This window comes from Archocentrus centrarchus, unplaced genomic scaffold (genome assembly GCF_007364275.1).
Source record: "Archocentrus centrarchus isolate MPI-CPG fArcCen1 unplaced genomic scaffold, fArcCen1 scaffold_43_ctg1, whole genome shotgun sequence".
NCBI lineage: Eukaryota > Metazoa > Chordata > Actinopteri > Cichliformes > Cichlidae > Archocentrus > Archocentrus centrarchus.
The window spans coordinates 902,519-918,519 of NW_022060269.1; the positions used below are offsets into that span (position 1 = coordinate 902,519).

Genomic DNA, 16,001 nt, shown 5'->3' on the forward strand with positions numbered 1-16,001 from the left:
GTGAGCTGCTGCAGTGAAGTTTCAGTAAAATGTTCTCGCCTGCTGCATCATTTTTTCAAGGTCAGCCTCTGTAGGTTGATTATTTTCATTTCCATCAAACGATGTGGCATCCTTTCATTCATCACTCAGTCCATATCAGATATGCAGCATGACTTTTACCCATTGAGATCTGATGTGCTTTCACATTGTTCCTTTCTCTTTTTGAGCAGTGTATGTTGACCTTTATGCACCCTCCTGGATGAGAATGAACTGGTTATCAGTGAAAACCCCAAACAAACTAGAAGAGCAGAAAAAAATTAAAAAGTACACAAATTCAATTGTGATGATGTAGCTGAACAGACTGATGAGGAGATGAACTTTGGATGGCTTTCTCTTGGCTCAATCTGACCTGGATTTGAACCCTGGATGAACCCTTGTCGACCCGCTTTGTTGACCTGCGTGACAAGACACAATAGAAGCCAGTTAGCATATTTCTGTGAACAAACATAGCCCACTTACAAGGGTTACCCCACGTTAATACCCCATTTTCCTAAAAAGGCCTAATGCTCATTTGTTTTGGTGCCATTTAATTGACACTTGTATTGTGTTAAAGGGCAGCATCTTCCAGTACTTTGAGAGCTCTATTGTAGTATTTTTATTGTTTATAGTACAGAACTTTGAACGTGAAGGTCAGAATTTGTGCCCACTGTGAAGTTTGGTATTAATTACATGAAGAAAAATTCAAACACATTTGCAGACAACCTTTGCTGAAGATGCTGAGACATAAATGTACACATGGATTATCTTCAGTACCGATAAATGACACTAGAAAGGGTTTTGAAAATAAAAATAAACAAACTAAAATCTATAATGCTTCAAATAATTAACATGGAAAATTTAGGAGAGAAAATTACTAAATTACTAATAACTGATTTAAAACAGTTGGTTATAATTAGAAAAATGGGTATTGATTAAATATGAACATGTAAATGAATCTTTTTACGAAACGTTCCCCAGTTTCAGCCACAGCAGATATAGTATCAGTGAACCCTGTAGTTTTCTGGATAAGCCAGGTATTATTGTTTATTAAATGCTCATATAATTAATTTCTTCATCATGTCAGATTTTTCCGTTTTTCATATTCCAAATTAAATTGCATATCAATTAAAATTTAGAGCAGTGTTTTTTTTCCTTTTCTTTAAAAAAATAATAATAAAAAATAATGATAATCATCTCCAGTGATAGTAATGGCAATGGAGAAAATTTCACATTCAAACATCTAAAGTTGGTAATTGGATGTTTTTTGTTTTGTTTTCCATGCACAGCACACTTATATGTGCATAAAAATACAATCTTTTGAACTTTGTTTGACCCCATTTAGAACCCACGAGGACTCTCCCAGTGTTCAAAGCCTGAAATTTATGAGGCTATTATTGTAGCAAAAGCATTTCTATATGTGTGTGTGTGTGTGTGTGTGTGTATCTCAATCTGCCTATGTATATTTCGATTTGTTTGTAGAGCTGTGTGTGCAAACTGAGATCCGTGTGTGCGTAGTCAGGTCTGTGTGTGCATACTGAGATCTGTCTGTGTGTATTCAGATCTGAGTGTGTGTAATCAGATTAGTAAATGTATAAATAAATGTGCATGGATATTATTGGCTGAAAAGTCTTAAAGTTTTGCCCGAAGCACTAAAAATACACAGAAGCCATCAGTTACAGGTTGCCCAGCTTTGTAATTGGCTGTCTTTTCACACGTGACATTTGCTACCCTCCTCCCACAGCAGATCCGTGCAGTGATCTGTGTGTGTGTGTGTGTATATGTGTGTGTGATTGTGTAAAATTGTAAGTCAAGGGTTCATTGACCCTGAGCTCTGGCTCACAGGCTCACACTGCCTCTCTCGCTCTGTACATACCACCAGGTGGCGTATTACTCAGTTTTCAAGTGTGACATTCGTCAGCTTGTAGTGATTGCTGTGCCGATGAAAGCCTGGCTCAGATGAACAAACCACAAAAATGACCATTTGGCTGATGTAAACACATGTTTAGCTCATACTGGAGCTTTATAAAAAAAGTTATCTGTAACTGGGAACAGCGGTGATTACTCAGTTTATGGTTCACTTAGCAGACTGTAACATCTAACTAGAAGTGCGAGTGATGTGCCTGAAACCCACAGTTTAACCTCAATGCAGATGCTGAAGAGAATATGAATTAGCTTTGAGCCTGCACAGCTCTGGCTCATCATATAGCTGCAACAGCATGAATGGCAATAATTGTGCTATTATGATCACAGCATATGTGTGCATGTTTATATGCTTATATGTTCTCTGTCTCCTCCTGGACGAGCGGCACAGTCTTGACGAAACGTGGCCTAAATGTGACCTAGGGCACTGTGAGTGCCAGCAGCTATATGGCATATATATATATATATATATATATATATATATATATATATATATATATATATATATATATATATATATATATATATATATATATATATAATGGAATGTCATAGAATGGAATGGCAGATTAGAATGGAGTGTCACAATATAATGTATTATAGTTTTTATGCAAACCTCATGAGGTTTGCATAAAATCACTACAGCTATACACAGTAGGATACAGTTTATTCAGAGTAATTTAGAGTCAGAAGTTAACCTAACCCCACTACATGCATGTGTTTGGTCTGTTGGAGGAAGCTGGAGAACCTGGAGAGAGGAGAACATGCAAATGTACCACTATGCTGCTAATGTTGCTGGCAAAAATACTACATGATATTCATCTGACATTTATTTATTTTTGAATGAGTTCCACATGAAACTTTTTCTTTCTCTTTCTCCTGTTTGTATGGTAGCAGCAGCAAAAGTTTTACTCATATTTGGTAGGTAGCAGTGTTCATTAGTAGTATTCCATCTCAGTGACGTTAGTGTGATGGGAATCAACTGTCAGTCCCTAAAGCAGCTCTATCCAGAGCAGCAGGTGACCAACAGTACCTGCCCACTGACCACTCTCTGAACCCGCTTTGTGTGAGAGCGCCGACCCCAAGCTGAACTAGTTGGTAGGGGGTAGGGGAAAAGGTCAGGGTTGAATGCCAGGTCCCTGTGCTTCTGCAGAGGCACAGAGTTGAAGGCCAGGTCACTGTTGATGATTCATTCCCTGTGAGGGCAGAGCCTCCTGCTGGACAAAAATGGCTGCACCATTTTTAAAAAATCTGTTAGTGCCTGATCATATCTGTGCAAAGCAGTACTGCTTCTAATTTTATTCAGAAGCATATTGAGTGTAGCATAATATGTAAATCTGTAAATATATGTCTAAAATTAAAATGTTTTTGCTACATGTCGACTGTATATTAAATAGAAAATTATCATTGCATTCAGGATGGAAGTGGCCCAAGGAACGAGGAAAACAAACAAACAAAACCCCCCAAAACAAAAAACAACCAGCCAAACAAAACTATGTTTTTTTCTTCTTTTCAAAGTGAGTGCACACTAGAATTATTGGTATTTATTATAATTTTTTGTAGTGTTTGTAAGCACATTAAACCATTTTAGAAATGAAAAAGCCATACAATAAATAAATAAAGATAAGCATACAAATAAATACATTCAAAAACAATAGCATGGTGGCTTATTCCAGAACTTGCTGTCCTTTCATTAGTTATGAATATTGGTTTAGAACAGGTTTCAGAGGGTCGGATGTGGAACGAAAATGAGTCTGAATGTTAACACGTCAGGAAATTTTGTTTTGGGTTTTTTTAGAGTATGTTTCTTTTTATGTTAGATTGATTTAAATAAACATTTTAAATAAACATTATATTTGAAAAATTAAATCCAATTAAAACCAAAACAAGAGCAGTATTTACAGTACATGTAAGAATAAATTAGATAAATCTCAGTTTATTCTGTTTCACTACACTAACTTTCACAAAAACCGTTTACATCAAAATATCAAGCAACCAAATTATCTAATTTATTAGGAATGCACTGGTAGTTTAGTTTGAATGTGTAATTCCAGCCTTTCATAATGCAGCTGCGGTCAGTGTGATCCAGGTCAAAGCCCACAGCCATGACAACAACAGCATTTACTGAGGAAAATATTGATTCCAATGCAAAAAGTCAGCACTGTACTTGGAGATGGATGTAGCAATCTTAAACGATGGGACATTACTGATTACTGAATTACTGATGTTCTTGCTGTTAGTAGTATTGTTATTAATAAACTACAAACAGCGATTGTAAAAGAACCTTAAACATGGACTGCACTAACTACAAGATTATTCTTACTATCTGTAACTGCAATTTTAGTGTGTAATTTAGTTTGATTTTAGCTGAAAGCATTTATTTTTGCTTATACTTCATTTACAAAAGTAGGATCAAGATGTGAAACTTGATGGATGGTCCACAAACGTGTAACAACACTAGCAATGCCTCACCTGGCTCTCAAACAGGTTTAGGATATTGAAGAAGGAGAACACGAAAGCTTATTAATCTGGAGAGATAGGTATTTGTTAGTTAATGATGCATTTTATATTTTTTGAGAAACAGTTGTCACAGCTTTCTTATGCACAATTTCAAAATTTTAGACAATTGTATTTTTTTCTAACAAAACTCCCACAATTTCATGGACTCTGCTGTTTTTTGTTTGAAGAATCCATCCATCCATCCATCCATTTTCTGCTGCTTTGCTGTGTCTGGGGGGTAGCAGTCTAAGTAGAGACGCCTAGAGCTCCAAGGGGTCCCCAAGCCAAGAAATGTAATCTCTCTAGCGTGTCCTGGGTCAGCACCGGGGCCTTCTCCTGGTAGGACATGCTCAGGACACCTCACCTAGGAGGTGCCAGGGAGAGATCCCGAGCACCTCCTAGGTGAAAGTTAAAATCCCAGTTTTAGGAAGTTAAGATCTACAAATGTTTTGACATTTTACAATGTATGCTCATTACAGTTAATGATTTCCTTCATCAGCGTGAAAGAAGTTTGCGATCTTTGTGGAAACGATTTAATTACAGCTGAGGTTGAAAATCAGCTCCAGTGAATGGCAGGAGTGCACTGCAGTCCAGGTAGCTGATCCATCATTGCTGTGTTATTTTTTACTTTTTAAAATTTTTGTTTCTCACATGTGGTGGCTGCAGTCAGGAGGTAGAGCTGGTCATCTACTTATCAGAAGGTTGTTGGTTCAATCCCTGCTGCTGCAGTCTGAGGAGAAAAGTGCTACATAAGAACCATTCCATTTACATCCTTTGGGGTGTTTTTCTGCACAGAAGAAAATTGGGATGTTTTTTACTCCACCTCTGCCTTTGAAATGAACTGGGGGTTAAACTCGTCCCCCTCTGTGTACCAGGCTGCTCAGCTATAGCTCGGCCGGTGCGTTAACGCAGCCTTGCCTCCCTGCAGTCAGACTGTTAGGATCAGTTGCCATCTGTCTATCTGGTTTCAGATGAATTCACATTTGTTGAGACACTTTTGTTTTTGTGATATTATGTGTGTGTGCGTGTGTACAATCCAGTCTTGGCATTTGACCATTTACTGACCCTGGGCCGATGTTTGACCGCTGAGTGACTCTAGTCTCTGTTGCCTTGGTAACATAGTGACCCCAGACTGACCCTCGGATTGGTCACTGTGGCTGCTGACTCCTTTCTCAGGACTAGAAATGTGTGTGTGTGTGTGTCTGTGTGTGCGTGTGTCTCAGATGGCCACTGGGTGACCACCACTTTTGCTGGTCAATGTGTGTATGTGTGGGTACAGAAAAAGAAAAAAGTATAGGGTAGCACACAGACATAAAAAGCTTGAATACATAGAAATTCAATCAGTCCCTCCAAATACTGATTGTTTATTATTTCCACCTATCTGTTGCTGCCAAGATGTCTGCTCTGTTAAGTGGAATAGATGAAAGCATCCATAGGCCAACTCTATAAGATCAAGAGCCTTAAATGGCTCCTGCTGAGGTTGTGTTGTTGCTTTAGTGATTGAATTTAGCTTTCTCAGTATATGAGTTTTTAGGAAACAGGCCGCTTGCCTCAAGATAGATAAGAAGATAGATCCTGTTTTGTTGTCCTCGTGTCTTCTCTCCTCAAGCTTAGCTTAGTGTAAAAAGCGGAAATGCAGGAAGAAAGCTAGCCAGGTAACACAATCCAGCTAACAACTAACAACAGTATATTTTTATTCTTAAAGGAGGCTCAGGTATTTCCTGAGCTCTTGAGTTCTTATCAATCTTTGTTCAGACAGGAGGAAACGGCGCATTGGTTTGGGGCTGTTCTCAGAGTGGATAAATCTACTTTGGTTTTTTTATAGGGAACTGAGAGGAGAGTGTATGTGAGACTCAGCCAACACTAACTGTGAAATCATGGTGTGCAACAGTGTGGCCTGCTCATGTGTTTGCTGCTACGGCTCAAAGCAATAACTTAAAACAGGGCTTTGATAGCCACATAATATTATTATTAAGCAGAATACAGTTATTAATAAATTAGGTCTTTTAGGAGATCTTGTAAAAGCAATTTTTTAACCATTCTTTTAATTTAAAGCAAATCAACAAAATAAGCATTTCCTCTAAGAGGATAAATGGAGTAATTTTCCAAATGAATATGCCGTGGCAAAAGTGTCCGAGAAAGGACGACAGAAGTGTGGGAGCAAATTAACAGAGAAGGTCAGACAGAGAAAGTGAGACAAATGAGGAGTCATCAGGTCAGAGGTCAGAGAAGAGCCTCTTTATGTGTATATATGTTGAGGAGGAGCGTGGTCTGGCACCTTTGCCCTCTGGACGTCCCTCTCTGATAGACAGAGTGACTGCACACACACTGAGACAATATGGACTTGGTGAGAGACTCTGCATGTTTCCTCTGCTGCCCCAAAGCATCCACTGGAAAATTATGAATTCTGAATTAAGAAACTTTTCTTTTGCATCACTTAGAAGCCAACAGTGGGTCGTGGATTATCGATAATGATGATAAGTCGGCTCTTCTGTTCTCTTCTGGGATGAGGGAATAGCACAAGCACGTCTCTTCAGTCTGACTGAATTCTCCTAATAGAGGATGTAGAGTAATGATGGCATTCATAGAGGCATCAGTGCACTGCAACCAAACTCACTTCAGCCAGTCGCTGTTCAAATCCTGGAACATCTCAAAATCCAAATACAGCGTTTGAATGGTTCACTCGTTTTTGTTTTCTTTTTAATAAAGTGAGCCATTCACTTTGTAGTGATGTTTGAAATCTCAGTGATAAATTTCATGGGCTATACAGGTGCTACAAAATAATTAAAAATATGGAAGTCTTCATGTTCCAAATAGACACAACATGAAGAGAACATTTGTAGCCATACAAAAAAAAAAGGATGATGATAGTGATGCCAGACAGCAAAAGCTGTCCTGAACAAACATCTGTATTTTGAGGTAACAGAGGTGCCCAGCAGATACTGCATTTATTGTGTGTCTCTATTTGTCCAAACAGGGTAATTGTAAGCCTGCAGATGCAGAAGAAGGCAGATGCTTGCATGCTGCAGCTTTATACAGTTTCTCCATGTTCTTCAGTGTCCAGTGATTTCTCTATGATTGCACGCTGACTTTAAAGTGTGGCTCAGAGAACTTATTCAGACCTTTTTCAAAAGAGACGTTTGACTTTTCGTGACAAAAGAAGCACAGATGAAATCAATTTCTCCATTTGGAGGTTCAGTTCAGTGAAGGGTCGCCGTAAGCCATTTCAGTGAGTCAATTGCCAATTACTGCATCAAGCTCTGCCCTGTCTGTAAGTCAAAATGTCTGCAGTGCAACATTCCTACTGAACTCCTCTTATTATCCACATTTTACGGCAGTTTGTTCCTGTGAAAAATGGGAAAAAAAATCATGTTTATTCGCATGTCATTTTTCATGTTATTTTACATTAGACACAATAATTCACGATATTTCATATATTAAAAAAACAGGAAAATTCTGTAAAATTTATAGAATAAATTCTGTTAAAAACAGTTCTTTTTTTACAGTGCATGGTTTAATATTAACAGATATTTCAACACACAAAAAGGCATTATGGTTAGAATTCAGCACTTTTTTAAAGGTTTTCTTCTGGTTCTTTGTGGCACTGATATGATTGTTGGTCATCATGACATTGGCTGCATTATATTATCTGTACATTTGACATTGTTTCCTATTTTATGCACTTTGTATTTTATATTTTTCTGTTGCCCTTCAACACGTCAGATGCTTTCTGTTATTTGCTTGATCCTTAAGTCAAATTCTATACCTATGATGTAACATAGTCACTTTTTATTTTTGACTCACCAGGAACAAAACAGCAACAAGTTTGGTGAATTAAATATGTTGTTATGGAAACAAGGTAATAGGCCTTGTGGTTCACTGTCACATTTTCCTCCCTAAAAATGAGAAAAATTCACATGTAAGCTCCGTGTGATGGTGTCATTTCATTCTTATCTCTTGTATCTGTGTTTGCCACGTTACAAAGACAGTTTGTTTAAGAGGAAATGTAATTTACTGACAGCAGTGGTGATGAGAGGAAGAGGGAGTAATGATGGAGAAGACAGAGGAATGGAGGAGGAGAGAGAGGGGGAAGAAGAAGAAAGGCTGAAGGAGGTGTAAGCAAAGCAGATGGATGATGCTACTGGACAGTATTTCATGTCCGACTGTGCTGACTGCCACTGGGCTCGCAGCGGGGTGTGTGCATGTGTACTTGCTTATCTTGTGCTTCAAATGGGAAATGGTACATGTGCATGTGGGAGAGCGAGCATATGTGTTATCCTTAGGTTACAAAATCAGAGCACAGTGTGTGTATGTGTGTGGGTCTGCTGTGAGAGTAATTCAGCCCAATTAATTGGTTTGAGATTGAAAATGAGATGAGGACACAGCTGAGCTCATCCCTCCTGCTTTTTCGCTGTCCCTGCCTGCACACCCCCCTCTTTCCTTTCCCCCGCCTTCTTTCTGGCAGTCATTTGCTATCACTCATTTAAATCCTTTAGATTTAAATACATACATATGTATTTTGCATAGCACACATCTGGTAACCCACTTCTACACATACACACACAAAGGACACTGATTGTCAGTGGAATTACAGGTATTTCACACAAGAAAAGCCCTGAGAGGAATGCAGAGAGAGATGTGACATGTAGAAATGATGTGTGCATGTGAGTCTGTGTGAGAACAAGAGTAATGTCTGTGTGAGAGATGTGTTTAACAATGACCTTTTCAGAGAAAGGAGATGGACCAGTTTAACTCTGATGTATTGGCTGAGCATGTGTGAGTGCAGTGTGTGGAGCTCAGGCTCCCTCTCTCTCTGCAGGGTGACACACAGAGTGCTGATTGGTCCTCGGTCTGTTGAACAACTCAATTATTCCTCTTAATATCAGTAACACCATGAGACCTCAAACAGCGAGCCTATTAACACCACACACAGTAATGTTTCCATTACTTCAGAGGACATCATATAGACTTACATTCACTTCCTGTAGACTTACCCCAACCATAATCACTACTACTCCTGCTGGCTTAACCCTAAAGCTTAGACAGTACTGAACATGTGGGCTGTACCAGTAAAACCACTGCCTAACAAAACACCTTCCAATTTATTAATACCACCAATTTATAAAACTGATGATGAGCAGCCTGAAAAATCTAAGGAAATGTAATTTTTTTTTTTTTTTGCATTTTTGGCCACAGCAGCTTTTATTGACAGTGGAGAGAGAGACAGGAAATGGGGAAAGATACAGGGCAAGACACGCGGGCAAACTGGCGACAGGCCGGGACGCAAACCCGCGCTGCTCGCACCGCAGTGCGGCATGTATATGTGGTCGCTGGCTTCACCACTAAGCCACCCAGGCACCCAAAGGAAAGGTAATTTTAACAGTATGTCTCATTTTTTCCACAATATAAAGAAATACTACTGCAGTAAATCAAAGAAACCCATTTGTATGGCTCTTTGGGCTCGAACGAGAGAGAAAGCACAACAGCTCATTACCTGGACTTTTTCCTGTAATAATAGAAAACAGAAAGTCTCTGTAAATGAACAGAACTGACATTTCAAAAAAATATTTATGTATTTATTTTACTGTGGACCCATTGTAAAAAAATGAATGAATAAAAAGCGCAGACTTGTGAGCTGTTTTTCCAGTGTAACAGCAACAGCTTGATTTCTATCATTTCATGATAGAAGGTGTCTGTCTTGAGGTGTTCACTTACTTTGGTGTAGTACGCCAGATTAAGGTAACCTTAATAATTTAACTCACTGTTGGACAAAGGCAACTTTGTTTCCCAAAGATAAGTTAATTAATAGTTAGATTTATAATCTATTTTGTGTCAATTTTATTCTTTTACTTTTTTCTTTGCTAAGTAGCCACACTATGTATCAGCTACACTGTATCAAGTGGGGGTTCTGTCCTGGGTCCTGACAAGCATGTCAGTATTTCTTTTACCACTACAAGAAGCAAATCACTTCATTCCCTACACAGCTGCAGCAGGTGGAGTACGATGAGGCAACCGTAGGTGCGCCTTGGGATTTTGCAACAACTAAACGTATTACTGCAATATACAACAGTACGTGGATACACAAAGTAATGATACATTTTGAATTTACTCTATCAATACTTTATTGCACCCATGTGGTTTTAGAGTCAAAATACATAACCTATTTTTTTTTTTTCAAAAAACTTCTGTCAATGGGAACCCAAGTCAGTTTGGGCAGCAGGCAGATGGATGATTATTACAGTACGACACAGCTAACAACGAGTACAACCCAACATGTAAAGTAAAGAGAAGAGAAACCTGTCTGTAGAAAATATGATGAAAGCTACTTGTTGTAGGGCTTCAGCTATACCGAGGATGTCAATAGCTGGAGTCATTTGTTGGGAGAAGCTGGCTAATTCTGATGTGTCTCCAAGCTGAAGAAGCACTTTAAAAACCACACATTTGTTTTGCCTGAAAGAAAATTGGCCTACTTCAAAGAAGTGCTGAATCTGAGCCAGAGTCAGCAAGACTGTTTGTTGGACTGTGTGAAAGTGTCTGAGGCAACTTATATGCTCATTATTGCTCTAAACCACAGAAAGTAAGCCTTTGAATTCATTTGACAAAGTTACATAATTCCAATTAGAATCTCAGTGTGATTCTTTCTTTTTCAATTTTACCCCAACATTTAGCATCCTGACAGATCTTCTTCTGTACAAATGAAAACTACTAAATGATGTTAAAACACTGCATTTGAGCTAAAATACCACATTCTGTTCTTGGGAAGAAAACAGGCTACTGTTGGTCCATCTGGAGTCAAGCTATAGCTTAATCACCAGAATATGAAAGCTGCTTTTGCTGCATAAATGTTTGTCTGTGTGGTTCCGGTCAAAGGGTCAGACAGAAGGAATGGGTGGAAGATGTTGGGATTTTGGAAGAGGGATCCCTGTGGAGGAGGACAGGATGGATGGATGGCCGGATCACACGGAGAGGAGGGAGAAAGGGAGGAAAAATGGAGGGAGGCGAAGGAATACAGGATGGAGACAAGGAATGAATGGGACCCTGTGTGTGTGTGTGTGTGTGTGTGTGTGTGTGTGTGTGTGTGTGTGTGTGTGTGTGTGTGTGTGTGCGTGTGTGTGTGTGTGTGTGTTCATGCACATGTGTGTGTGTGTCTGCGTGTATGTGCGTGTGTGTGTGTGTGTGTGATGAGGTTGAGTGTGTTTTTTTGTAATGTTTGTCATGATAAAATATTGTCACAAAGATGACAAAAACTCATTTTGTGTATCCTAGCCAAAACTGAATTATGTAGTCAAAATAAATAAAACAGCCACACGTGTAGCTTTTCTCGAACAATCTATTGCTTTTCTAATAGTTAGTAGGTGTACTGTAACTACTTTAGAGCTCTTTGTCTCATACCTTTTGTTGAGGTTTTGTTTGGATTTTTTGATTAATGTCAAAAAAGCAAATAAAAAGCCACGTGAATGTGATCCAGAAATACTGCTGTCTGCTCTGGGCTTCTCTGCACTCCATTGAGTGCCCATTCAGTTTAAAATGGACTGAGGCAAAGCAGAAAACTGTTCTTTGGTCAGACGAATCTAAATTTGAAATTCTTAATGGAAAAAACGAATGCTGTGTACTCCAGTGGAGAGGGACCATCTGGCTTGTTATCAGTGCACAGTTCAAAAGCTTGCATGTCTGGTGGCACATTAGTGCCTGTGGAATTGGTAGTTTACACATCTGGAAAGGCACCATCAATGCTGAAGGTGTATACAGGTTTTAGAGCAACATATGCTCCCTTGCATATGACAACTTTTCTAGGAAAGGCCTTTTGTCTTTCAGCAAGACATTGCTAAACTGCAATCTGCATCTATTAAAACAACATGGCTTGATAGTAGAAGAGTCTGGGTGTCAATGCCAGGCTTGGCAACTAGGCTAAATGGACTCATTTGCAGGACCCAACTCATACTGGAGCACAAAAGGTTTATTTACAACAGAGAGTCGTGCACAGGTATTAACAGGGTAAGACTACAAGAGAATGGTTTAATCTGACATGGAAGTCTGGAAAAATGTCAAGAGATGGTAGCAATTTCTGCTGAACTGCTGAGGGACTGATGGTAAATGGACTAGCTCTTATATAGCGCTTTTCTACTCAGTATGAGCACTCAAAGCGCTATTACAACATGTTTACATTCACCCATGCACTCCCATTCATACAAGCACTTCCATATTTACTAAGCTAAGTGCTTTTTTTTAAGTAACTATCATTCACACACATTCATACTCCGACGGGACAGTCAGAGAGCAACTTGGGGTTAAGTATCTTGCCCAAGGATACATTGGCATGTAGCCTGGAGTAGCCAGGAATCGAACCACTGACCTTCTGATCAGTAGGTGACCTGCTCTACCTACTGAGCTACAGCCACCACTGATGACAGTATTGCGCTTGTACGGGCTGATGTAGCAGGAAACCACCTTCCTGGAGAGACACTTTAACAGAAAGTCTTTAGAGGAAAGTCAAACTTGCTGACCCGAAGAATATCAAGGGGCCGGGGTCCTCCGAGGTTCTGCCAAACTATGATTTTGTTCCGCTGTACGTTGCTGGCCGTGGCTTGCTGCCTGAACTGTTGACATCTCTGCAGGTGATGTTGAATCGAAGGAATGGCTAACTCCTCTTCTAATGAAGGGACCAGAGGTGGCTGATATCCCAGAGAAACTTTAAATGGTGAAATTCCTTTGGCTGAGGAGGTGAGAGAATTATGCGTATATTTAATCTAAGCCAGCTGAGAACTCCAAGAGGCAGGGTTAGTGGAAACCACACAATGGAGAGCTGCCTATAACTCCTGATTGATTCTTTTTGTTTTCCCATTTTTTTGTGGTTGAAACTCCGAACTGTGGCTCCTAAAGTCACACAGGATGTCTTCCAGACTTGGGAGATAAACTGGGGCTCTCTTTCTGAAACAGTTTCAATGGGTTTCCTGTGCAGTCTGAACACATGATCTAACTGTATATTAGCTGTTTTAGTGGCTGTTGGAAGTTTCACTAGGGCAAAGATGTGAACTGCTTTGGAGAATCTGTCCACTGTGGAGAGAATGACTATCTTCCCATAGGAAGTGGGTAAACCAATAACGAAATCTAAGACTATATGTGACCATGGCCTTCCAGGGACAGACAGGGGTTACAATAAACCTCATATGCTGCTTTTATTGTGGGAATTAATGGCGCATGGTGAAACGTATTCACTATTGTTCTTGTCTAGGATGGGTCACCAGAAGTACCTATATAAAAAAGATATGGTTCTGCTTACCTCTGGATAACAGGTGAACCTGGCAGTGTGGTCCCAGTGGAACACAACTGAGCATGTGGAGGAGGGCACATAACGACAGCTGGGGGGACTGTTAGCTGGATCTGACTCTACTTGTAGTCCATCCTGGATGGTGTTTTCTATTTCCCATGTTAGAATTCCAACTGTGCAGGTGGGTTGAAGAATGTTTTCAGGTTCAGAGACGCCTCGGTCTGCAGAGAATTGCCGAGAAAGAGTGTCAGGTTTTATATTTCTAGAGCCGGGGTGGTAGGAGATGGAGATGTTGAACCAACCAAAAAACTGTGACCAACGTGCATCTTTTAGCTGACTAGCGGTAAGAGAGGTTTTTGTGGTCTGTCCATATTACAAAATGTAACTCGGCCCCTTACAGCTAATGCCACCACTCCCCTAAAACCAGTTTAAAGGCTAATAGCTCACAGTTCCCAAAGTTGTAGTTCTGCTTGGTAGAAAAATGCACATGGGTGCAGCTTACCTTCCTGACCAGATCACTGAGACAGAATGACAGCACCACCGAAATCTGAATTGTCTAACTCAACAATGAACTGGAGCTTGGGGTCAGGCTGGACTAGGATGGGTGCCGAGGCAAATCTATTTTTTAGCTGCCAGAAGGCAGGAGTCAGCTTCAGGGGACCAATTGAAAGTAATATTAGGAGAGCTTAAATTAGTTAGGGGTGTGGATACCTGGCTGAAGTTGTAAAGCATCATCGATAGAAGTTGGAAAATCCCAGGAATCACTGCAGCTGCTTGTGAGTGACTGGAGTGGGCCATTCCACCACTTCCTTGACCTGCTCTGGGTCTCTGTTCACCTGCTCACCCTCAAATACATAACCCAGAAATGTTACCGATGTGGTCAGGGTCAGTTTTACATAGAATCTGCTTTCCAGCTTAGAAGAGGCAACAAGGAGCTGAGGTCATTGAGCCATATATCTTTTTGTTACAGAATAATAATCAAATAGCTAGGCTAGCAGCTATATAAGGCTGTGCTTCTAGATACTAGATTGGGTCCTCTCCCACAGGCCTGGGAGCTTGAGGATCCTGCGTAGATCTTGGATGTTGTTCCAGGAATCTGCTGGAGCCATTCTCCTAGTTTGGGGGTCACTGTCCCGAGTGTTCTGATTATCACGGGGATCACTGTTGCCTTCACCTTCTACATCCTCTCTAGCTCCTCTCTTAGTCCTTGGTATTTGTCGAGCTTCTCGTGTACCTTCTTCCTGATGTTGCTATTGTTTGGTATTGCTGCATTTATCACCACGGCTTTCTTCCTCTGCTTCTTCACCACTGGTTGCTTAGCCATCACCAATTTGTCCATCTGCATTTGAAAGTCCCACAGGATCTTATCTTGGTCACTCTCAACCACCTTTGGGGGCGTATCCCATTTTGACCTTGGATTTCCAGGCCATACACGGCACAGATGTTCCTGTATACTATGCCAGGCACTTGGTTATGGCATTCCATGTATGCCCTGCCTGCTAGCATCTTGCACCCTGTTGTTATGTGCTGGATCATCTCAGAGTCATCTCTGCATAGCACCTGGGGCCTTGCCTGGTGTGGTAGACTCCAGGCTCCATCAATCTTGTGCTTAGAGCTTTGGCCTTTTGCTGCCATGATTAGTACCTCTGTGCTGTTTTCAGTCCAGCTTTGTCCAACCATTGGTAGGATTTTTCAATACATATGCTGCAAGCACTGTTATCGAGACGGTGATCTCAGGTGGAGTGAAAGGAAACCTTTTCTAGCATCCACAACAGCAGTGCTTTTTCTTGTAACCAACATTAAAACCTTTACTGCGAAACAGCTGGAGGTCCTTCATCAACCACCTGATCAGTGTCAACATGAAGAAAAGAGAACTTTGTAGCTGCTCCATCCACTGCTGTTTGTTTCACACTGCAAAAAATCTACAGTAAATCTACAGAACCTGAAATACGCAGATAAACTGTTAACAAGGCAAAAGTATTTGTAAGTGCAGTTAACTTCTTTAGCCAGTAGGTGTTGAATCATGTCAGGGCCTGGTGCTGTCCAGCTGTTTATATTTGAAACTCTTCCTGGATGTCTGCCACTGTGATGTTAACTACTGGAACCTTTTCAGGGAGGTTGCTGTGGTCTGCTCTTAAATCCACTATCCACTTACAGTAGCAGTCCAAAGTTTGGACACAACACACACACACACACACACACACACACACACACACACACACACACACACACACACACACACACACACACACACACACACACACATATATATATATATATATATCCCCCACAAAGG

General features: G+C 40.3%; 1 protein-coding gene across 1 annotated transcript in view; it reads right to left on the minus strand.

Annotated features, from left to right (window-relative positions):
• The window catches only part of LOC115777084 (M-phase phosphoprotein 8-like), a 42,566-nt gene extending 27,226 nt beyond the window's left edge, over positions 1 to 15,340 (minus strand). The window contains exons 1-4 of the mRNA XM_030724904.1: positions 15,219 to 15,340; positions 14,940 to 15,117; positions 2,972 to 3,085; positions 389 to 434 (exon numbers count right to left, since the gene is read on the minus strand). Coding sequence (XP_030580764.1) covers positions 389 to 434; positions 2,972 to 3,085; positions 14,940 to 15,117; positions 15,219 to 15,340 — 460 coding nt within the window. The remainder of the gene's footprint in view (positions 1 to 388; positions 435 to 2,971; positions 3,086 to 14,939; positions 15,118 to 15,218) is intronic.
• Between the last annotated feature and the right edge of the window lie 661 nt (positions 15,341 to 16,001).